This window comes from Etheostoma cragini, chromosome 23 (genome assembly GCF_013103735.1).
Source record: "Etheostoma cragini isolate CJK2018 chromosome 23, CSU_Ecrag_1.0, whole genome shotgun sequence".
NCBI lineage: Eukaryota > Metazoa > Chordata > Actinopteri > Perciformes > Percidae > Etheostoma > Etheostoma cragini.
The window spans coordinates 5,998,955-6,024,554 of record NC_048429.1 but is presented as its reverse complement, the minus strand read 5'-3'; the positions used below and the strand labels follow the sequence as shown (position 1 = coordinate 6,024,554).

The window sequence follows — 25,600 nt, the reverse complement described above, 5'->3', positions numbered from 1 at the left end:
ATACCAATGTAATCCCTGTAGCCTTGCACCTCAACTGCATTAATATCAATTTGTGGTAGCCATGGAGTTTTCCCAAGGTTGGAAAACATTAACTGTCTTCCTGTTAATCATAAACAACTAAAAGAGGTGAAAAACTCCTAGTGGGGTGGCAGAAAAACTTTCAGCAGAGAAAAACCCAGAGAGAGTCCCAGTCACAAAAGGGACTTTGAAGTTTCCATGGTGTACGTAAGGCTGTTCCATCTTCAGCTCTTTTCAATATTAATTGTATCCAAAGGCATTTCAGAGGAGATGACTGAGCTATTGAGAAACAGTTTAAGACAAGAGGGGCAAGGCCGGAAGAGCAGAGAATCCCCAAGTCTCTCATAAGTACTGCCAAATACTGTTAGCAACTACAAACTGGGTGCAAATAACAGTACAATACGCTGTGCGCCGATATGAAGGCATGAATGGGTGTGAGTGTAGGAAGACAGGCTGAAAATGATTGGAGGGTTCACATGGGGACATTACTATTAGAGAATTTACATTTTTTAAGCAAAAGAAAAATACTGCTTTTGATAACTGCCTGATAACCCACACAGCTGCTGCAGTGATTACTACCTTGACTCATTCATAAAAATACAGCAACAGACAAGAAGACTTCCAAAATATTTTGTTTTTAAATGAGACAGCAAACCTTTGGAATAAATATATGCTAATACTTCATTTCATTTACATCATATTCAAATTTAAATGGGAGGCAGTTGTGACAAAGGAAAGGTTGGATTGAGTTGGGTAGTTTGTGGTATCCCTCTGACACTTTATAGTTAAATGTATATATTGGAACTTTTGAGAGTGAAAAAACCTCTGAACCAAAAAATGTGCCCAGTGACTTTTGTTACGTAACATTTAAACTTATAGGTGCACTAATCTATGTATTAATATTAACTCTGGGTAAAATGATCCCACTCGCAATAACCTGCAGTTTATCTTGTCTCTACGGAGCAGTTCAGCCCTTTCAGGTCATTGTTTTTGTTTTATAGCCAGTAGCTTTACTTTTATTCATCAGCCTTGTTTGCACCCGTAGCTTGAAGATTTTAGAGCAGCTCCCTAGAAATAAAACTGTTCTACGCTACCTGCCCAGCACCAAACAGAAAAACAGACAAAGGTAGTGACTAGCTGACTTTTTCCCTCAGACATTGGCAGAAGCCAAGACAGAAAATGAGAGTGTATATTGAACTTAAATTCATCAGTTGGCCAGAAACACGACTCCTAATGAAGCTAATTAACGCTCCATGTGTCAATGGTGTTATTAAAGCTTGTTGTGCTGCCAAAGATAAATTCAATTATGGATGTTTTCTGTTTTGATTTAGTTATGATATTGGGTGTAGACAAGAGAATACGTGAGTTATACTGAATTTGTTACTGAAAACTAAAAACGATGTACCCCTGCATTGGGAATAACTACTATACATCTGTAAAAACGTAGCCTAGCACAGATTATAATTTCTGTTCTTTACTATCTGTTGTACAGCTTCCTAACATTTATGTTGTAGGCATTATTGTTCTCTCTTCACCAAACAAAAGAAATACATAGTATTACAGAGAATGTGTTTTTCTTTTTATGTTTCACTGTATTTCTCTTCTTATTACAGTACTTCATGTTATCAGTAACTCATTGTTTCACTCCACTTACTGTAATTATCACCACTTTTTAATGTATTTATTTTATGAGTTACTTTGTTCACGCATACAGTGTGCTCAGGAAATATATTTTTTGCTCAAAACATAATGCCAATTAAGCATTTTTGAATTGAACTGACATATGGAAAAAATAAGGAATAAGGACAGAAGAGAGTGCTAATGAGGTTTGTATGTTGGTGTGTTAGTAGCAGCCTAGGACTGGTTAATATGGAAAAATGATAATCAGCCACTGCAGAAATCTGAGACGTTTAAATGTAACACGAGGAGCAAAAGTGTCCTCTTCCTAACATACAGACATGTAGACAAACAGACATGCAGACAGACAATTAACGGTAGTTTTCCATCAGTCCCAAAACCACTTAATCAGTATTAAATATGTAATAAAGTGTGGTCCAAAACATACAGATACACACCAATCATGTGAGAGAGGAATACATGATAAAAGAGATTCTGTGATTTCCTGCTGTTGCTGGGGTAACCAACGGAAAAAGATGCAGGTCACAATGAGTGGAGGGCCAGAATGCACACATATAAATAAATACACATACAAATGCCTGCATACATTGCTAGTTAACAGCACATTTAACTGAAAAGGAAACACATCATTTTCTATTGGTTGGTTAAATACTCAAATAATATTAGTACTTTGCTTTTAAAAACCTTTGGATAAACCCCGAAACATTTTTCGACAGTGACAATCTGCAACTACAGATAAACTCTTCCAGTCAGCAGCCTTCTGCTACAGTATGTCTCCCACTGCTCTAGTTCTGCTGCAGTTTCTCTCAATTTAGCTTCACCACTTTGCTTTCCTTCTTACTCCTCATCTCCTACTTCTAGGGGTTTACTTACCCTCTCTTCCTGTGGATATACATCTTGCTAACAAACACACACACACACACACACACACACACACAAATACACACACACACAGACACACATACACTAACATGCACGCACGGACACACACACACACACACACACACACACACACACACACACACACACATCCAACATAAAAAGTTTCTAAATGTGAAATGACCCAGCAGGTTTCACTTCCTACGCTGAGTAGATGAAGGGACCGTCGGATAAAAAAGAGGATCAGGTTACAGGTGGCTGTGTTTGTATGCACATTCATGTACAATTGCATGCAAAAACCATAAAACAAGCATGTTTTTTTTATGTGCATTTTTAGTGTAGTAGGAGCATGTATGTCTGCAGCTTGACGCTGGAGATGTGGCGTAGGATTTCTGTGCGTAGGAGGACCTCACATGACATCAGTAGGGAGAGACAGAATTTATGGAAAATGAATAATGAGAGGGAGGATGATACAAAAAGGAGGAAATCCAATAAACGAAAGAGATCAGAGTGAAGGACAAAAAAACTAATCACGCTAATCACTGCAAAGACACTAATAGAGGATGAGCTACACCTAGGGGAGCAGAGATTGCTTAATGGAAGGTGGGTCAAACAGGGAGAGGAGATTACATTTAAAGCACAAAAAAAGAGCAAACAGCCAAAAAAAAGTAAAAAAAAAAAGAAAAACCAGGCAAGAGAGATGAATGAAAACAAATTCCACCCTAAACTTCCAGCAGTGTCAGTGTCTCTCCTGCCTCCTTTTTTCCCTTATCTTGTGCAACACTCACCATGAACTGGACATTGTCAAATCCATTGGCCAGCAGGTGGTTCTCATACTGGACCAGGCCGATGGAGTCAAGCCACTGGCCCACGGACTGCAGTGGGCAGCGGGGACCTATGAGGGGGTGGAGGGGCAAACGCTTCAGTAAGGAGTAGCCGTCCACGCGGTAACAGCGGCAGTCCGGCTGAGACAGCTGACACTGCCACATCATGTTATGACGGGCAAAGTGGCTGTCGAAGGAGCCCGCCATGCTTTTGAGGAGTCTTTTGGCAAGGCAACAGGAGGCGGAGAATATGGGGAGGCAGGTGGAGAGGGGGGAGGGGGGGACGGGGAGGCGAAAAGGGTAAAGAAAGGAGGAAGGGGAGGCTAGGCTCGAGGCATGCTGAGGATAGAGGGGGTCAGCATGCAAGAGTACAAGCGGGTAAAGGTTAGGTTAAGGCATCCAGATGCAGCTTTCTCTGAATCCGCCCAGAGAAAAGGTGAGAAGGGGGTGAAGGCTGAAGTTGTATCCAGAAAACAGCTTCTGTCCTGGGGTTAAATCCTGCCAGAGATGGTTGTTGGATAAGACTGTAGGTATAGATCCGCGAGCAAAAGCGAATGACTGTGTGTTTGTCGCGCACAGCACAGCAGCCGCTTTCTTTTCAGCTGTTGCGCTCGCTTGGCTGCTCTCTTGAGTGTGTGCGTGTATGCGCACGCGTGTGTGTGTGTGTGTGTGTGTGTGTGTAAGTAAGAGAGAGAGAAAGAACGAGAGCTGCCTGCACTGTAGATTTCTCTTTATCAAGTACTCCCACTCTCATCTGTATGCTTCTGCAGCCTCCTCTCTCTCTCTCTCCTCTCTCTGTGTGCTGCTTTTCTCCCTCATTCCCTCACTCTCTCTCTCTCTCGCTCCCCTGTCTACCTCATGGGTCTATCTTCTCTCACAGTGTTGATCGTCACCCTGCTCTCTCTTATGCTCTCCATATATCTTGCTTGCTATGCTGTTAATAGCCATCACAACAGCCCCAATTTCTTTGTCTGCAAGAAGCCAAGCTCCCTCCCACTCGTACACACACCATGCTGAGTGTATGTATGCAGCCGCATCCATATGTGCATGTTTTTCTGTGTGTGTGTTCTGTGCTGCGCTGTGCTGTGGTGTTGGGAGGGCGGGGTGCTGGTTTGGCACCAACAGGATTTTTCCCTGTGGTAACCATGGTTAGCCGAGGCTTTGCATTGATAGATAAAAAGAGAGGATGAGAGGAAGAGGGAGGAGGTGGAGGATGCGGGAGTTAAGGGAGAGGGGGATGAACACAGTAAATAGAGATGGGTAGCAAGGGATTCAAGGTATGCAGGTAATAAAACAAAAACAAGGATATGATGCGCACAAGAAAGTCAAAAAGCAGAATCAGCCACATTTATTTATTTTAATTCAGGTCTTATTTTTTTAGTTTTAGCAATCATTGCTATGGGTTATAATGAATAAAGCTTTCAGACCGACCTGTGTATAGGAACTTCATTTTTAGAGTCGTTGGGCAAAAGTTCCATCAGCGGCTCTGTATTCGTACTTTAGACAATCTAGCCCATGATGGGAGACACTGGTCAATCACTGGTCATTTCAGAGAGAGAAAGCGTTCCTATTGGCTATTTGTGTGCATTGCCCATTCTGGTGATTTTTTGCGTTCTATCTACTGCATTTTTAAGCAGATATACAATTATCATGTGTCTTTTTCTATGGCTCCACCTTTGTTATTTATTAATGACTTTAACAAGATCTGTTCGCAGGCTTCCTGTCAACCAATTAGCATTAAGGATGTTTAGCAACCTTACATGTAATGTCACTGCAGTCTATTCTACTTTGTCCCTACACATCCCTTAGCCACCTGTGTAGGCTGTCTGTAGCTCCCTAGGACAGTGGTTCCTAACCTAAATTTTATAATTAAATGGACACCTAATACAATACATTATTACCAAAAATTGCTAAGACGAGGGAGAAGTGAGAGAATGATAGTGATTAACTTTGGACTGAGAAGCTCGAGAGTCATAGTGAGAGAAACAAAGTGTCTCCCCTATGTATTCTCACCACGATGGAAAATCTTCAGCAGGAAAAGTTACCCCTCTCCTTGATTTCATAACGCCCTACCTGTTGCTCTTTGACTAAGTTGCTTGTGTTGTTCATTGTGTGTCAGACTATGCACGCTTTCAAACGCTCGGCCAACTCTATTTCTGATTGGCTTACCATAAAATTTTATTCAACCTCAACAAATCGTCAGATTTGAAGCACTTGAATCGTGCACTGCCCGTTAACCAAGGAACGAAAGTAAAAAAAAAGTCTTTGCCTCTCGCCTCAGAGATCTAGTAACGAGCCACATTTTTCAGCAGTATCGGTAACAGTGTTGTTAAGATGGGAAGGGTAATCAATTAGAGTACTCATTAATAAAAAAAATTAACGCCGTTATATTTTACGCCGTTATTCCCATCACTGCTAAAAATGAAGCAATGTCATTGAATGTAGCAAGAGTAGAGGTACACCTGAAATAATTAAATCCTGTGAATATTCTATATGTAATCTATATCTATTTATAGAGTGCTGCAGGAGGAATGCATGACCAGGTTGGGGACCAATCCCCTTGTGGGATCTCCAGTTGGCTGCTATCTGCTCCCACTGTCGGCTGTCTGATAATCCAACTGCTTCCATTTCATAACCAATAGTAATGATCGCCAAAAAGACCCAAGTTGTAACAAAGCTGAATTATCTTTCAAAGTATAATTACTTACATTCTCACATTTACATACTTGTTTGTATTTTACCTGAGGTTTCTTTCTTAATGTCCAATCCACTGCTTATTCCTGCCCCAATAGAGCTCATAATCTTGTCAATCTGAACAAATGGGAGAGAGAGAGAGGGAGAGAGAGAGAGAGAGAGAGAGAGAGAGAAAGAGAGAGAGAGAAAGAGAGAGAGAGATGTAAAGCATGTTCAATGGAAAGTCATTTTCCACTAATAAGGCTAATCCCTATTCTGGATTCAAGTGTCACATAACATGATCATTACACCAGCCAGCTCACTCATTCCCCTGTGAATTGTAAACGCTTGGAGGAGAAGACTGGGGAAAAGATGCGTTAGCAGAAAACTTAAAGAGTTATAGGAAGAGGAAGGCTTATTGGAGGGAGCTTTAGTGGCTTCATTAGTGTCTGGCTGCTTGCTGTTGACCGGTCTTCCCTGACCCTGAACCTGCTGTGACTACAATGCTATTACCAAAAGGAAAGATGAGCAACACTACAAAGACTCAAGTTGTTCTATACCGGTAATACCTTTTAACGGATCTACCGTCGTTTCTAGATTGAACACACTATACCAACATTTCACCGCAGGCTGTTAATTTCCATCCAAATAGCCACAAACAAGCAAACATCAGCGATTTTACAAGTAAAGCCAGATAGAAGCACACATTTGCATCATACAGAGGCAACCTTATTTATGCCTTTAGCACTGATGAGTATGGATATCTTCAGAATTCTTACTCTGGTGGGACATCCCATGTGCTTCGTCTCTTGCTAGAAATGCAAATCTATCCTGAGCATTTGCTGCAAATAGACCAACTTTTGTTATTTTTGCATGCAAAATCCCCATATATCACTCAACAATTTTCTTGAAGCCATTTTATCTCATCCCCCTGTATCATGCAATTAAATAGTAAAGGTCACCTTAATTGCAGGAAATTATGGGAAATTCCATATAGTCATTCTATCACCATAAGCAACTTATTAGCTGTGTTGAGGAACTAATTACCATGTCCATGCAAAAGGGGGTAAACATGTATAGACATCAGTTGTCTGTGTGTCTTGACGTGTGTGTGTGGTGTGAATGACGACAGGTGAGCAGGAACTAATGTGTCTGTGACCCGAAGTGTTTTTAAAGGGGTGAGATCCAACAGCGGTGTCCAGTCAATGGATTAAATTTGTGTCAGAGACACTTTAATACCAAAGAAGCCCCAGGCACAAAACACGTGGACCAAAATACACAGAACCCCCGACCTCCGCTCTCTACCCTCTATAACAGAAACAGCCTTCTCTCTTTAATCTGATCTTCCCTGCAGCTCCACTGCTTGGTACAGGACTGGATGTTAAATTAGCGTTGGGGCTACTTCTGCACTGTGATAGCGTGAGTTGATTTCAAAGAGAGGAAAAATTGAAGAAGCTCACTACTGTGGGTGCAGAGGTTTCAACTGCCTCTTGCAGAGATGCATTACTTTGAAAAGCATCAAATTTACTACAGAAATATATACAGTGTCAAAGAAACTGATTAACCTAAGTGATGAAGAGACGACACTTTTATTTTTTAGTTTTCTGTAAAATTGACTCCCCTCTTATGTCTCAATTGATCCTAAACATCTGGTAAAATACGAACTTCATGTCTGGAAAAAAACCTGTTCTTACCTCTTCCCACTCAGCAGTAAAGGAGGGCGTTCTCTCCAGTCTTCCCCCTGGGCTGGCACCCTCTCTGGTGCTGGGACTGCCAGGCCCCTGGCCACGAGATCCAGAACCCCAGCCGTGCTCCTCCTGGACAAGGCAAAAGCCAACAATTTGTTTTCCAAGTATGAACTAGCTACCGACAATGAGATGCAAAGGTTGCCAATTTTTTCACCTTAAAATTTGGGACAACTGAACACTAAAACTGTTTCGAGAATAACCAAGTCCTTTCAGTGCTCATCAAAGTTTTATCTTAAGCATTTTTCATCAAACAGACTATGTATTTAGCTCTGATTTATTTACAATGAATTAAAGAAAAAGTCTCTTAAAATGTGCTGCACAGAACGGAGCACAGTGGCCCAGATTAGAGAGTTATCTAATTGGCTGCACTGGTTTCTGTGCTGTTTCTGAAGTCACTCAGTGTCTGCATGATACAGCAAGATGCAAACTATCTCCACGGCTGCATAATTTATACAACTGAATACTTAGAATAAATGCCTTGGCTCTCATTGCTAACATAGATGTTGGTGCTGACCTAAACTTTTATAAAAAAAGAGAAACTTTGTATAACTTTTATCAAAAGAGGCTTATCTTTGGCCTTTTACATAAATATCTCAGAGAGCAAAATCGTATCAGAGAAAAAAAGACATGCCGGGCTCTACTTTATAAATCATTGTCTCGTTAACGCTTTGATTGTACAACAATTAATCATTTTAGATGAGAATAACATAAGAAGATGGAAAATCAAAGTTAAGACAACAACTTACCTGTATAGGCGATACAGCCACCAGGTTGGAATCAGATTTGGACAGAGATTTTGACAACTGCAAGTCCAAAACACTGCGGGGCACGGACCTCATCCTCCCCAGGGTGCAAGCCCTCTCTTCGTAGCCAGCACCCAATGAACTTCCCTTGGGCACACCTCCTGTCTGGATTCCCCGTAGCTCTGGAACTTTCCCGTTCTCACCAGGGGAGTTGGAGGGTGGGTGGCCCAGTGAAGACCAGCCACAAGTTTGATCTGCCTGCTCCCAGTTCCTGGTTCGGGCCTGGTCCTGGTTGACCCTAGTGTGGAAGATAGTCCGGTACACCACCTGTGGCTTCTGGGGGTCGTGGGCGGCCCTCTGAGGCGATGAATTGCACCCCGTCCTGGGGACGATCTGAGTGGGTCCTCCACCGATTACTATGCTGAGCTCGGGGGTATGCAACAGGCTGCTCTGGGTGTCCGTAGAAGCATATTTTTGGGGTTTGGGGCTGTAAAGATGGTAAGGCGTATCAGGGGTTTCACAAGCCGGGGAAGATCCATGAAGGAGGCCTGCAAACTCCTCTGGAATGTGGCTCTTTCTGCGCTCCTTCAACAAAGCGTTGGATGTGAAGGAAGAGCAGAGAGGAGTAGGAGGAGACGGGTCTTGCTGGTAGGGCCCGTCGTCTACACACCCAAAAACATTGACTGATTAGGATTAAATCTTGGAGATTTGCATAAAATGGTCAACTGTAACAACTTTACACACTAATGAATTTACTCTGCAAAGAGAGAGGCATTTACACCCACTATAAAAACAAATCACAATATTTAAAAGTATAGAGCAAAATGATTAGTAAAGTCAAAACAGAACAGAGAGAGAGGAAAACAATGTAGCTTAAAAATAAGAAAAGAACTGCAAAACAACAAAAGCTGCAAACTGGAAGATAAGAACGAGGTAATTCATATTCTGTTTCCCTTCTGAAAAGCTGTTTGTTCCTCCAAGGAAAAATGAAAGAACTCCTGACTTGATTTTGATTTTTACACCTCTGCTCTACTAACTGCTGGTTGCAAAACTGTGTTTGGGTGTCTGAACTTGTGCATATATGCATGAACTCATTGGGGCAGACGTTCTTACACCATTGACTGGGTTATTATTTTTTGACGGGATGCTTTCAGAGGCCCACTCACTGTCTGTGTGCAGTGGGGTAAAAGAGAAGCCACTGAAAGCTTCTTTTGATTCTCTAGACATGAGTGTTTGTGTAATCGTAGATGCGTGTGTGTGTGTGTGTGTGTGTGTGTGTGTGTGTGTGTGTGTGTGTGTGTGTGTGTGTGTGCTTAGCTACTCGCCTGTCATTTTGTGTATGCTTATGTTCATCTGCAAACAAGTTACACCTCAGGTCTCACCAATTGTACTGTGTGTTTAAAAGATGTACTCCTTATGATACAAAACGCATAATAAGAGGCGCATTATGTATTATTATTCTACCAGAGCAGTGATTCCACACTCAAAATCATATAGATAAATCTCCAGGTTGTTACTGAGCTCCTCCGGGGAACAGCCCTGCTGTTCTTTACTTACAGTTTCACAAATAAAGTGTCTTACACACTGTGACTAAAAATCAGTTGCCAAATGTATCGAGTTAGAGGTATTAGTAGAGGTGTGAAGTAAGCATGAGAGACAGAAATTCAGCTAGGTAGGCAGGTTGAAGGAATCACACAGAATGAATCACAGAGAGGTAGCAAAGACTAAAGCACAGATGGCTGTTCTAATCATTTTTACATTACTAATACGTAAAATGACTACTGTACGTATATTGTGAAGTTTTGCAGTGAGGAATTCACACAATTACAATCAATTATTCCCCGTTTTGGTTTTACAGCTCCAGAACGTTTGGCTCAGTCTCAGAGCTCTCATCATCTTTTACCATGCAGCAAAATTAACTCTGATAAACCCACTTCCCAACACCACACAGACAGATTGCTAAAGATAGCAGCTAGCTAGTGAACAGAGTGGAGCATTTAGCAGCAGCTAAAGAGACAGATTTTTCCCTTGTAAGTTGGTGAAGACCCAAAGTAGAACTAAATGGAATTAGAATGACCACGTGGACATAAACACAGCTTCAAAGCTAGTGTTGCTTTATGTCTGCTAACTGTTTGCTAACACATTAAATATATCAATGTCAGTACATTTGTGCGCTGCCCCTAAGTGGCCCAAAGAAAAAAAAAATATTAATGGAAACAAAGGAATGTGTGGAAAAGTACAAAAAATACATTCACACATACAATACAACAACACGGTTAGCACTAATTTGAAGTGTAACAAACCGCTGGAATGGTCTTTAATGTCAGCAGGTAACAACATCTCCCTAAGCACACGTCTGAAACATGCAGTAGGAATGGATCTGATGTTGTTTTCAACCCAATTGCACATTAAACTACAACACAACATAATATTCAGCCTTGTCACTTTTCATTCTATAAATAGCTGAAAAGAAAAACTGCGTTTGTGTGTCAATCCCAGATATCTCTTTCTCTGTTCCCTGTCACTGTGTTAAGATTGTGTACCAGGCCATGTAAACAATCTAAGCACTGATAAGCATCTCTCACACACACACACACACACACACACACACACACACACACACACACACACACACACACACACACACACACACACACAGTTTCTGCTAGCACTTTACGACTGTCCTGGGTACATACAGCCACGTTTCTATATGAAACCTATATGAAGCAATTACATAATGTGAGACAAGATAGAAATTCCTGACAAAGGTCACTTGGCTGGTTTTCCTGAGAAAACCCCACAAAGGAATAACTGGAATCATACAATAATTAAAGGAACGCTCGAGCTCCTCTCATCGTGGGAAAATACCAATCGGAGAAAGTGAAAAACATTATACTCAGTCCTCAAATGGAGAGCAATTTTATATAAGTTGGGATGAGAAGTTTCCATTTTACGCCACACTGTACTGTGTGCTGTGTTTAAAAGCACCGAGCACCCATTGACTTCAGGTAATGACTCATCCTCGAGTGGTCATAAACTTAAACTATCATTATTTCCTAAACAAGCTGAAAGCTCTTTAGTTATGACTAATCATCAACATTATACAGGATGAGAAGGACTAACTGCCTAAAGGATCAGCTCAAATACACAGTGAGTGGAACTTTTTTAGTTTGTCTTTTTGCCTACGATACATTGTCTTCTAGGTGATCGGAAGAAGTTGCCCATCAATCAATAGCACTGACCACTGAAAACATGTCAGTGAATACAGTTTTGTGAGTCATTACATTTTCCCTGGTAAGATAGCAGTTGGTCAACTATTGTTTATTTTATTAGACATACTATGAAAAATGTACACTTCTTTTCGGCTCAGATTAATAACACAAGGAGCATTTTTGGAAACAATCAAAGCTGGGAACTGTAGATTAGATTAACACAAACAATTCCTACATTTTGACTGCACCATGAATGCATCAATAAGTGACTGTGTGTGTTTCTTTCAGCCCTTACTGCATTTCTTTTTCTTATCACTCTCGTCATGGTTCTCCTTTTTTTAAGCTGAGAACTGTTGGCAACAGGTGAGCCTATTGGTTGCTATAGCAACAGAGAGCCCCAACAGCGGCATCTCTTCCAGTTTTTTGGGTAGCTGAGTGTATCTGGCCTTTAGGAGTGCAAAGGAAAAGTGTACAACTGATCAACACAGCAATCAAATCAGCAGGTGTGTGTGTGTTTGTCTAGACCAAAAAAATGACAGCGGTAGAGCTGGCATATCTTCAAGTGCAAAAGTAAAGGTTTGATAACAGGGCAGTAGGAAAGTTACATGCAAGTTTTTCAAGTTTTATGAAAGAAAAAGAAAGGTTTAGATATGTAAATAAACCTAACATTAGTTGAGAGGATGAAAATATTGGTTTACTAACTAGTGGAAACCAAATTATAGGAAGGATAACACTGCAAAAGGATAATTTGGCTCAACTCAGGCAGGAAACTCTAGTTTCTCTTCTTCTCCCCCTGTGAGCAATCAATAGTTTTGCTCTGTGTATTGTTTTAACTTTACTTCTTATCCATTCCTGAGCCTACAGATCCCTTTGCAGCATTGCCTCACTGACTGTCCTTTTTGTGAGCGTTTGTGTGAGTGTGTGTATTTCTTACCTGGGCAGCCGAAGCATGTATAAGCTCAAACTACGGAACAATCATACTGTATGTACTGTAGACATTAATTCTGTAGTAACTCGTCACCCTGCTTCTGGTGAAATGCAGCAAACATCTAACAATCAGATGACTAAACAACAGCTGCATCACTCTGCATATTGCGAAACTAAATGTAGTATGCAAACACACACAAGTTGTGGCATGCAGGAGCTCAGCCCAGAAACTGATTGGTATTTGGATAACTGGTGTTCATCTTATTACAAACAACCGCAGTAATATTTGTGTTTGTGCAACAAATAAAGACAAGTGTGTCTCAATATAACGTGTCTATGTACCAACTAACTATTAGATAGTTAAGGATCAATAATGTTCTACCTTTGTAACCATTATCACAAAATGGCGGCCAATAAATTATTGATTGACTGACTGATGTAATGATGTGTGTTGTCATCACTTCCTCAAGTTGATACACTGTGAGAGGCTAAATCTTTAGCGGTGTACATGGCCCCCACCACCCACCTATCAGTGAAGCACAGACAGAAGAGAAGAGACGGGGTGTGAGAGAAATAGATCTGAAATTGAGCTTTTATTCAGTGTACCTAAACACTATTTACTGTTTTATTGATGAAAATACTTACTAATATACTGTATCTCTCCTGGGGCGTCCAACGGTTTGAGATGCATACAGTAGCCCACTGCATTCTAATTCTAAGTAGGTTTAGAAAGTATGTAGTAGATTAGATACTGAGAAAGTGAGTATAGGCAGTATGTTTAGTAGATCTGCCTGGTTTTTGAGTGGACTGGTGAGGGACACTACAGTGTTGTCGCACAATGCATACAAAGTATTAGATGCATTATTTGCAGGTGATGAGACAGCTGCAAGAAAATCTATAACACATTAGTTTAGGAAAAAGGTCTTTTATTTAACAAACATTAAGTACTTTACAATAAAAATGAACTAAAATTAGTATTTAATCTCCATCCATCCATCTTTCTCCACTTATCTGGTGTTATGTCACGGGGGCAGTATTAAAGCTGTGAAAGTAAATGTTGCTGTCTTTGAGTGCTGTTTAATTGGCAGTGGTAATTCCACAGTCACAGATAAATTGGCATCCGTCAGTTATATTATGACTGTATTCTAATTGGAAAAACAGTATCCTATTAAGTAATGTCATCAGTGACCCAAAACTACATATGTTTACGTTCAAGTGACAAAGCCCTCTAGTGGCTGTAGTAATCATGACGAGAGGGAAAGAAATCTTTTTTCGTGCCTAAACCTGTACCCAACCTGTCACCTCATAAAAACAACTTATTTTTTAACAGTAACATTTTTCAAAGTCAAAAACAAAGGATGAGAAAATGCCTAAATATGTCGTTCAAGAAGGCATGGGCATTTTGTGCTGTAATATACAATGTTAGTATGTAACGTGGAACTGGACCAAAGCTTATGACACCCTTTGTTGCAGCTCTCTACTGTGCAGTCTAAAGAGACACTGAAATTCATTACTCATATCTAAGCAATTTAGATACATATATCCTGTTGCATACCTTCATACTATTGTATCTATCATTTTGTATACAGTATGTACTACAGCATACTGTTTTTGCTGTTAAGAAGAAGACATCTAATGTATCTTACCATTTTGTATGAACCTTTTTCGCAGCAGATATTTTAACTTGTCATAGCATGAAAAACACAGGTGAAACTAATAACATTAATGATGGTCTGGCATTCAGAGTGGACAAAAAAACACAGAGGAAGAAGAGAGGAAGAGGGAGGGAGGAAGAAGACAATGGGGGAAAAGGGGGAGGAGGTTAAAAAGGTCAACGTTGAAATACAAAGAGGTAGGGAGTGGGCAGCAAAGCGAGGGAGAGAAAAAAGCAAAGCTAGAAAGGGTGGAGGGCAAAATAGTTATGAAAGGCAAACTAGCAATACAGCATAACTGAAAAGCTGAATAAAGCTTGACAAATAGCAGCGAGGCTAAGGGAAAGTGAGGGGGCGGGCAGAGAGCATATAACAGTGAATGACAGGCAGCAAGAGAGAGACAGAAGCAAATGAGAGCTCGGAAGTGGCTAGAGAAATAAAGAGAGTGACAGAATGAAGGATTGAATGTCAGAGGGGGGCAGGAGGGAGAGAAATTCAAGAGTGGGATTACAAAGCTGGAGGTTATATGTCAAAATGTGAGGAAAAAGAAACTGGGAAGAGTGGAGTAAGGCTTGATCTGTTGTAGTAAAGCTAGTCAATCCCTTACACTTACTAAAGGCCATGAAATAACTTAAATTCCAATTAAAATAAATATGATCCTTGTGAGACCACCTTAATGAGGAGTGAACGTTCTTGCGTAATGACGCATTTCTGTAGGCTTGGATTTCTCCAGACGTGAAACGAAACCCAAACAAGGGGAAAACGCTCCAAGTTTACAAACTCTTTAACCGATTATGACAATGCAAACTAACTATAGGTGTGAACTGCCCTTTATCCCCAGCAGATCTAGAGTTAAGGTACTGATGGACCATTTCTGGCTCGGTTTGAGACACCCTTCGGTGTCTTCCACCTCTTCCAAGGTGATTCACTCTGACACAAAACTGCCTCAGTGAAACTGAGAGAAAATACCATAACCTCAACCTCCTTACTCCTCCTCCCTTTACTCTCCCGTCAACCCTGTCACATCCCTTTCGGGATTCACTGATAAAATAGTTGGTTAGTGCTGGCAATAAATTCACCCCACAGTTACTGCCACGTGGTCTGCCTCCACCCCAACCAGGCACATTCTTCGCCGATAACAAAGACGCCTAAAAGAGTGAACAGCCAGGTCACCAAAAGTACGCCTCATCCGTCCCCCACCCCACCTCCCTTCTTAGGGATATCTCTAACAAACTACAATCAGAGATTAAGGTACTGGGTGTGATGTTAGCAGGATGTCTCAGGATGAAAACATTCTCCTCCACTTCTGTAACGCTGCCTTTACACAGCTCTGTAATGAGTCAATCAGACAGCTGCAGCTAATTTAGAAAGCGGTTGTTCGTGTCTTCACTAAGACCATAAAAGTAAATTATATAATTCCAGCTCTGGCATCTTTACGCTGGCTTCTGTCAAACATTTGATTCTACCACTGCTGGTTTATAAAGCACTGAATGAGCCAAAATACATTCAGTTTATATGCACCACGTATCTGGAACAAACTCCCAGAAATCTTGAGATCTGCTCCAACTCTTAGTTCGTTTAAATCAAGGCTTAAAAGCTTTCTGTTTGCATTTTATTAAGTTAAACTTATTCAATTATTCATAGATCTGTCATTTCTAATCTACTGTTGATTTGTATTTTTCTATTTAATTTAAGTTTTATTTTCTATTTTTATTTTACTGTGTTAAAATACAGATATACAGATCAGATAAAGTTACCTTGCCTCTCATCGTTTACCTCATCTGTGTGAATGCAAACACACACAAACACCAAAAACTACACGCCGTCTCTCATACACTGGGGTGTGTGTGTGTGTGTGTGTGTGTGTGTGTGTGTGTGTGTTTGTGTGAGAGCAAGAGGGGCTGGGAGATGATCCAAACATCTGATAGCACCGCGTTGATCCGTCTCTTGTGGGACTGCTCTGACTGTTATTAAAAACAGAGTAATATCTGAGATGTCAGTCATCCCAGGGATGCAAGACGGAATAAATCATTATCAGCCCCCTGAACCTCAGGCACTAAGCTAGCACTAGGGTTACTACTAGGCTATGCCAACAAACCCACATCAAGATGGTACTCTACTGGGCTGCTGCTTGGATTCATGATGACAGGAAATCATTTTATGTGTGGATTGTTGATTTGAGAAAGTGTTAAGGCAACAGGAAATTAAATGATATAACATGCCAGAGTCGTAGAAGTGCTTAATATTGGAAACTAATGCTAAGACTTTCAGAGGCAGAATAATGGCTGTAGTACAAACACTTAATGGAGAAGGTTAAGGAAAAACACATAAAAGTCAAGTTAACAACTCTTGGTGAATATATATATATATATATATATATATATATATATATATATATAAAAAGAAAAGATGGAAAAATTTCTAAAAGGCATTTGTATAAAAATGTCACAAAAAGTTTGATTTTATTTCCATCAACCCACGTTTGACTGCACGATCCATCCAGAAAGACCTGGCAGACACTGGAGTTGTGGTACACCATTCCACAATAAGATACTTGTACAAATATGGTCTTCATTGAAGAGTCATCAGAAGAAAACCTCTTCTAAGTCCTCACCACAAAAATCTGCATTTGAAGTTTGCAAATGAACATATTGACAAGCCTGATGCATTGTGGAAACAAGTTCTGTGGACCAATGAGTTTAAAATAGAACCTTTTGGCCGGAATGAGCAAAGGTACGTTTGGAGAAGAAAGGGCACAGAATTTAATGAATAGAACCTCTGTCCAACTGTTAAGCATGGGGGTGGATCAATCATGGTTTGGGGTTGTATTGCAGCCAGTGGCACAGTGAACATATCACAAGTAGAAGGAAAATTGGATTCAATACAATTTCAGCAAAATTTGGAAGCTAACTTGATGCCATCTGTGAAAAAGCTGAAGTTAAAGAGAGGATGGCTTCCACAAATGGATAATGATCCTAAACACACCTCAACATCCACAGTGGATTACGTCAAGAGCCGTGAACTGAAGGTTTTGCAATGGCCATCACAATCTCCTGACCTCAACATAATTGTAAATCAATGGATAGACCTTAAAAGAGCAGTGCGTGACAGACATCCCAGAAATCTCAAAGAACTGAAAGACTTTTTGAAGTAAGAATGGGCAAAGATACCTCAAACAAGAATTGAAAGACTCTAGGCTGGCTACAAGAAGCGTTTCCTAGCTGTGATACTTGCCAAAGGGAGCAGTACAAGGTATTAACTCTGCAGGATGCCCAAACATTTGCGTACGCCATTTTTTTTTTTTCTGTTATTTTGTTATAACGCTTAAATGATGGAAACTAAATCTAAATTTTTATGACATATTATACGAATGTCTAATCTGTCATTTGATGCATTTTGGAGATTTTTGCCATCTTTTCTTGGCTTCTTTATGCGCATTAATACAAGTTTTTACCTGGGGTGCCCAAACTTTTGAGCCCCACTGTAAGCATGAATGTTATGGTTATGTATATAAGTTTATGTTTTGTTGTCCCATTGATGTGTGTTTTTGTCTTTTTATGTATTGTGAGAATGGATGTATGTATTACAGCTTAAGTAATATTCTTATGAAATAATAGACTCCAGGAAGAGTAGCTTCTGTTTAAAACAGACAGAAGCTAATGGGCATACTAATAAAAAAAAAAAAAACACCTCCCTCTGTTGCAGGCAGAGAGAGAGATGGGACTCCCTGCTGAGAGCAGTACTTCATGTCGCTGTAAGTATCTAAACCTAGCCATAAGGCAGCGAGGGGCCCACCTGTAGATATTGAATTCACACTTTCATTCCAGATTTCAGTATGCAGAGTATATTGCCAAAGCAACTGCCTTGTCTCTCGTGGTAACCTTTTTTTCCAAGTGTCCTCAAGTCAGGAGTTACGGCAGTCTTTCACTAGCGTCATTAAAATTCCATTCGCGTGTGTTTAAGTGTGAGACAGATGGAAAAGGAGTAAAACGTGATATGAGGTCACAACTGATTAACTGCGTGCGCGCGTGGTGATGTAAGTATGTGTTCATAGCAGTAGTAGTATCTCAGCCCTGAGTCAGTTTAAAACACAAATGTTGTGTGTGTGAGGTCCTGCGTGTGTGCAAAAAGTATGTCAAGACTAGAGCATATCTAGTCATTTTGTTCTGGTTTGGTGTTGTTAATTGACAACAAATAATATATTCATAAAATGCAACACATTAGGTTTTGTAAAGTCCCAACTCTATAAGCTGCACTTTATTCTGTCCAAACACCTATAGCTTCCTTGTCACTCTAATGAATGTGATCGACAGCAGGATGAGTTTTTGTCTGCTAATTCTGTTACCTGCCATTTTGTTATTTTGAACTAATTCTGTGCCTCTTTGTGAGCTTCTTTTGTGTTCAGAGCTTCCAAACATGACTCACCATCACCTACAGCAATGCTAATGGCTCTGTGAGGTTGTACTAATCCACAGCAGTTCTTTATGGTAAATGCTACCATTAGCATGCTTACATGTTCACAATGACAACATGCTGATATTACATTTTTAAAATATTTATCATGTTCAACATTGTAACAAAGCATTGGTGTGGCGACACATTTGACATGAGTAGAAAAGCAGAGACAATTCCTGTCATTTAATGTGAGAGAAGAGAGCAAATCTACAGACAGCACCACTGCATTTCAGCTTCATGCAAAATGTAAGAAAAAAAAAAAAGAAAACTGTATGAATTGTGCATGCTTGTTCTGTTAAGCCATGATTACTATTCAGTTTGTGAATAGATAATATCAGTGGCCACTAATAGCTGTTTTTTTTCATTAAGCGTTATGAACACATCAAAGACAATGGCTTCAAATGTGATTATATATAACAAAGACCGAAGGATAGTGTTAAGATGTCAATTGGATGGAACATCAATCAGTGTGTATGTGTGTGTGTTTGTTTGAGAGAGAGTATCACATCAATGCTGCACACAAAGGCACTGCTGACTTTTAGTCTGATTTAATGATCAAGAATAGGCTGCTAGACCCACTGTGTATGTGTGCAGAAGAAGGTGCTTGCAGTTTTGATTTTATGTCAAGATACAAGTGAAGCGTGTGATATTTGAGAACAAAAGACAAATTCAGACACCAGAGGTTTAACGAACTTAACTCTTTCAAGTAAACACACGGCCCGTGGCACACTCACACACATACAGAGCAGTTGTTTGCTTTGTTAATTACGGCTTATTAACTGTAAGAGCTCATCGATCACTGAGCCCTTTTGTGGCCGTTCGCATTATGAAGAAAGTATATAGTCATATTTTTCCGTTGGCCATTTTTTCACAGCTGACCAAGACAACAGTAATTTTCTTATGGGAATTTAGAAGCAAAAGTCTAGAAACTAGCTCACCGTGCACAAGGAAAGTATTCACAGCGCTCAACTGCGCTTAGTTTTCCTTTGTTGTGGCACATTTGGCAGCAATAAGTGTTTTTTGGAATATGAAGCTACAAGCTTGGCACACCTATCTTTGGCCGGTTTTGCCTATTCCTCCTTACACAACCTCTCGAGCTCCATCAGACTGGAAGGCAGAGCGTTGGTGCCATTTTCAGATTCCTCTGGAGATGTTCAATGAGATTCAAGTCTGGGCTCTGGCTGGGCCACTCCAGGACATTCACAGAGTTGTCCAGAAGCCACTCCTTCGATATCTTGGCTGTGTGCTTAGGGTTGTTGTCCTGTTGAAAGATGAAGTGTAGCCACAGTCTGAGGTCAAGAGTACTCTGGAACAGGTTTTCTTCCGGGATGTCTCTGTACATTGCTGCATTCACCTTTTCCTCAATCCTGACTAGTCTCCCAGTCCCTGCCACTGAAAAACATCTCCACAGCATGATGCTGCCACCACCATGCTTTAAAGCAGGGATGGTATTGGCCAAGTGATAAGAGGTGCCTGGTGTCCTCTAAACATAAAGCTTGGCATTCACGCCAACAAGTTCAATCTTTGTCTCATCACATCAGAGAATTTTGTTTTTCATGATCTGAGAGTCTTTCAGGTGCCTTTTGGTAAACTCCAGGCAAACTGCCATACGCCATTTAGTAAGGAGTGGCTTCCGTTAGGTTCCTCTACCATTCATGTCTGATTGGTGGAGAACTGCAGCGATTGTAGTCCTTCAGGAAGGTTCTCCTCTCTTTACAGAGGAACCCTGGAACTCTGTCAGAGGGACCATTGGCTAACTGGTCACCACCCTAACTAAATCCCTTCTCCCCAATCAGTCAGTTTAGAGAGTTTAGAGATGGATTATGGAGGTCAATGTGCTCATTGAGACCTTTAAAGCAGCAACTCCTTTGACTATAAACAATTCCTTTGACTTCATGCTTGTTTTGTGGTCCAACATGCACTGTTAACTGTGGGACCTTATATAGACAGGTGTGTGCCATTCCAAATCAACTGAATTTGCCACAGGTGGACTCCAATTACGCTGTTAAAACCATTTTAAAATTTTAATAATTATGCAAAAATCTCAAACAAACCTTTTTGAAGTTGTCATTATGGAGTATTAAGTGTAAAATGTTGGGGGAAAAAATTAGTTGAATCCATTTTGGAATAAGGCTTTAACATAACAAAATGTGGAAAAAGTTAAACGCTGTGAATACTTTCCTTATAAAATGTATAGGTCAGAAAACACAAATCAAAGCATTGTATATGTAGATAAAAAAAACATACAGTAGCAGCACAAACAAGATATTACAGTTGTGGCTAATGTGTTAGAAAACAGTTGCATATTTACACATCAAGCAGAGACAAATAACATTAGTATTCATTTGGAGCTGTGTTTCTGGCTACTCTGATACTATTTAGCAGCCAAATGCTTCATCAGCTAGCCACAAACTTTGTCTGTCTGCCATTTGGTTCTGAGCAGGTAGCGTGTAGTTAGTTTATTTGAGTTTTTACACTGAAAACCGCTGCCTGGTGTCTTGAGAACCAACTATGAGAGCAATGACAGCGAAAAGAAACATTAAAGTTTTAGTTTGTGAAACCAAAACAAAGCTTAAAAAAGCTAAAAAGTCATGTAAGTAAGTAACTCTGAACCATTGAACAATTGGTTAGTTGACTACATGTAATGATGATGGGTAAAGCTTTATATGTTAGCTTGCCCGAAAACCTGAGAACAAGACCCATGATGTATTCACATGGTGTGTGTATGGTGTAGTGTTCCAGCAACTTAAAAGTTCCCAAGTGAATTAATACAGACCTACAGATTTGTGCCGGTTTGTTACTGACATGTCACAAGGGGCACTGCATAATTCATGGAGGACAACTGTGTCTACAGTTGCACTGCTTTTGCATAACACTGCATTGCACTTGGCACTCTGCACCGAAGGCACTGAGGGAAATCTTTTCCAGCAATGTCCAACATTACATAAACTATAGTTCTGTAGCATCAACAGCAGCACCAGTGATGGATCCGGATATTAAGAGGCCTCCTTTTTTATCCAACTGCCCACGCAGGTGGCTGACACCTAAATGCTTTGCTGTGGAGCCGGAGATTTATTGTATAAATAAATAGTTTGTGTCAAAGAGCGGTTCAGGATTTTTAGGAGGAAAATGAGAGTACTAAGAAGAAAAGATACAAATGTTGAGAAAGAGGAAGGAAAGACCTTTTATGGTGTGCAAGCAAAAAAAAGTATTCCCTTCACTTTCTTGCCCTCATTTCTCAATTCAACCCCGATATCTTACATTTCGTTCTTTCCCTTTGCTGATTTTGCTCCCCCTGCAATATTAGACTCTCAATCTCTCTCCCTCACCCACTCCCTTTTTCACTGGCATTCACTGAATTCTGTGACTCTTTGCCTTCTGTACCCACATACATACATACATACTCCCTCCTCTCTCTCTCTCCTCCCTCTCTATTTCTCTGTAAGCCACTTGTTACCATGGAAACCCCACAATAGACCTTATACAGCTAATAAATAGCATGAGGGGATGAGCAGAGTAGCAGAAGAAGAAGGAGAAGGGGGGGGGAGAATAGAGAAAAAAATTATTATTGGAACATTAAATGGGTGCCAATCTATTCCTGGTGTTAGAGCTCCTGGCAAGGAGAGCGTGGGAGAGACACATATTGAGAGAGTCAGAGAGACAGAAACATGTACACGTATTACTCTCAATGTAAATGTACATGTACTTTTAACCTGTTTGGAGATGACTCTTACAGTAAACCATTCAACGGCAGAAATTCAAATTAAATTCTTATGAATTCAACGGAGAAGATGAGGAAAGGACAATGCCTCAAGTTGCAGCATGTCTGCATCAACACAGCCAAATTCTTCTCAAGCTAATGATACGGGAACTTTCAAATGTTGAAAATAAATAATATTTAAGTAGAGAGTTGTGGTTAAGTTGAAGTAAACCCCCCAAAAAAGTTGTTACCGTTAGGTAACAACTTTTTGTCACAGGTTGTCACAGGTTGTCACAGTTTCCCAACTGGTCACAGCTTTCGACCTTAGATGAAGACAAAGATACACTTTGCAGGTTTAATGTATCTAGGAGCTCACAGGGGTAACAGTGTTTTATGCATTTAAGAAAGTCAGAAGCATCTTTTCAACCTTTTTGCAATTAAAATGAACTGGTGATCACGAAGAATAGGTACTGAAGATCGGTATTCAAAAGAACTGAAATGCAGATATGTTTCTGGGCAGTTGGTGCTAAATATTTTTAGCGTCTTTCATATAAAGGCACACAATTTCCATTTGGCTCCTGTTAAAAAAACCTTTCCCTATTCGTGTTCTCCAAGAAAAAAATGTCTCCCTTGCAAGCATTGTGTGACTACGTCATGCAGGAAATTAAAAAGTTGCTGTGTGTGAAACGCTGGTAATACTGGGACATTATTAGGAAATGGAACATAAATTGTGAGTGATAAGGATTATTTTTAAGAAAAGCAGCTGCTGTGTCACTGTCAATGGAGCCAGTCTACTCCCCCCAAGCAAGGGGCTCTGACTCCCATTTTCAGTACTGTACTTATCAGCATCAAACACATGCCATAACCATCTGTAGATATCACACCAGTCATGTGTAAATCAATCAGTAGCATCAACATCAAAACATCTTCTTCCAAGTCATGAAATTCTTATGTATCCACAATTGTCCCATTCCACAAATGTACTTTGATAAACAGTGAACGAAACGTGTAGAAAGTAAAACAGAGGGCTTTTCAACACTGAGATCAATAACTGCTCCTCAGTCTTTGTCCTCAGAAGACATCTGTCAGACCTCAATGTCAGGGCCAAGACTAATTATTGTATGAACTGTAGATTTAAGGGGGAAAGAACACACTCTTGTTGCATAATTGCCATGGCAATGATTCAATAAGAATAGTGGATAAGGGTGTCTTATTCAGTTTTAAGTCTGTGGGTGCTTGTGTGCATGCACTTGGACTGATAATGAATGTGTTATTCATTCGAGGCACTACATAGATCAAAGTCTAGCTGGGCCTCTGAACCGCTTCAGGATGAAACAGACACACACACACACACACACACACACACACACACACACACACAAAATCCACTTCCCCTGCTTTGCCTCATCTGTCGGTGCCTGATAACGGCAGGTGTGAAGGACAGTTGGACTGAAACCCAGGTGAGAGAATGACGTTTTCACGACCATTTCACCAGCTATCTATCGCCAGGGCCACCGCTTTGCCTTGACAACAATGAATCTCATCGCTATGGTAACACATGATGACACAAATGAAATGAAGGTTGGGAGTAAACCAGTGGTTCCCAAAGTATGGCACAGAGATACTGTGGGGTCCAGTGAAGTCAAGGGGTCCTTATGGTATCCCAGTAAAGGGAAATTTAGTTTTTTTACAAATACTGAAATTACTCTGGTACTATTACCTGCCCATATACAGTGTAGACACCTTAGTGTTAAATCAGTAGAATAGATGTTCCAATACGGAGTAAAATGTCAGCAGACGGGGGTCACAGGGATAAACTTTAGGTTATTTTAGGAATTATGATGTTGAGGTCTGTGTGTTCATATACAATCACATTAAAAAGTGCATGTAGATACTAAACATATATTTGTATTATATAGTATTTATGTTCCTTTTTTATTATGTGACAGTGAACATAAGACTACTGAAATGTATGTTCTGTATGAGCATATTTAAGACAAAGCTGCCCTCATTATGAAAAAAACAACTCATTCATTACACTGAATATTCCTTTTGGAAGAGACATTTTTAAGACTCAAGCAGGGGATGTCATTAGAGGAAACTAACAGTGTTTCATCTGTTCTGAGAGTCACAGGGACTCCCAGCAGACCTAAGAGAACATCTTTTGCTGATGTCTTGGAGCCTAGTTTTTTAGATATCCGGTAGTCTTTCCTTGAAAGTGCTTGTTTTCATCCTAATTCCATTACAGTACAGTGCAATACAGTATACCAGTTATGAAAGGTTTTTCACATCAAAAAACCTTTGAAGTCCGATAGAGTCCTGCAGTTCTGACTAAGATCTGTTGTTAGCCTCTAAGGTGTTTGTCTCTTGGCTCTGGTCTCATGACAGGAGACGAAATATGATTTAAATTTCCTGGTTCTCAGGGCAAGATGGTAAAAGTTTGATTTGGTTTGCCGGCTGAAAGAGTTGCAGAGCTGCACCAAGGCCAACTACCGAATGAAAAAGGAGGATTCAACACCAAGACTAAAGAAAGATGGCACTAGCAGTGTTACTGTGTAACTAAAAAGCTAAGAAATTAATGCATCACAAGGCCAAAGGTACAGTGTTATACAGATATTAAATATATTGACCTTCAGAGTGAGTGCATAAAACCCATGCATTATAGATGCCATAACTGAATGGGGCTAAAATAACCCAACCGCTCACCAAGCTGGCTAATACAGTATGAATAATAGATGTGGAAAGTCTGTGACAACAATCATAAAGTCTTTGATTTAATTGCTTTTCTTTGTGTCTATGCAGCAGACAGTCAAGAGACCGCACAGAGTATCAAGAGTTTTCATATTGGGATATTCCCCTTGAGGGTAGAGCTGGGCAATATGTTGACATTATTATACTATATTATGGTAATATGAGACTAGACATCATCTTAGATTTTGGACATTGTAATATCGGAATATGACATAAGTGTTGTCTTTTCCTAGTTTTAAAGGCTGCGTTACATTAAAGTGATGCCATTTTCTGAACTTACCTGACTTTTGTGACTGTAATTATTTGCCTTTACCCACTTAGTTGTCATATATACATTACTGATGATTATTTATCAAAAATCTCATTGTGTAAATATTTTT

General features: G+C 40.2%; 1 protein-coding gene across 6 annotated transcripts in view; it reads right to left on the bottom strand.

Moving 5' to 3' along the window:
• Nucleotides 1-25,600, bottom strand: part of anks1b (ankyrin repeat and sterile alpha motif domain containing 1B) — a 194,339-nt gene that overhangs the window by 48,278 nt on the left and 120,461 nt on the right. For all 6 annotated transcript variants that reach the window (XM_034863033.1, XM_034863032.1, XM_034863034.1 and 3 more), the window contains 4 exons: nt 8,527-9,185; nt 7,727-7,849; nt 6,101-6,170; nt 3,324-3,430 (listed from right to left, as the gene is read on the bottom strand). In XM_034863033.1, the coding sequence (XP_034718924.1) occupies nt 3,324-3,430; nt 6,101-6,170; nt 7,727-7,849; nt 8,527-9,185 (959 nt within the window). The remainder of the gene's footprint in view (nt 1-3,323; nt 3,431-6,100; nt 6,171-7,726; nt 7,850-8,526; nt 9,186-25,600) is intronic.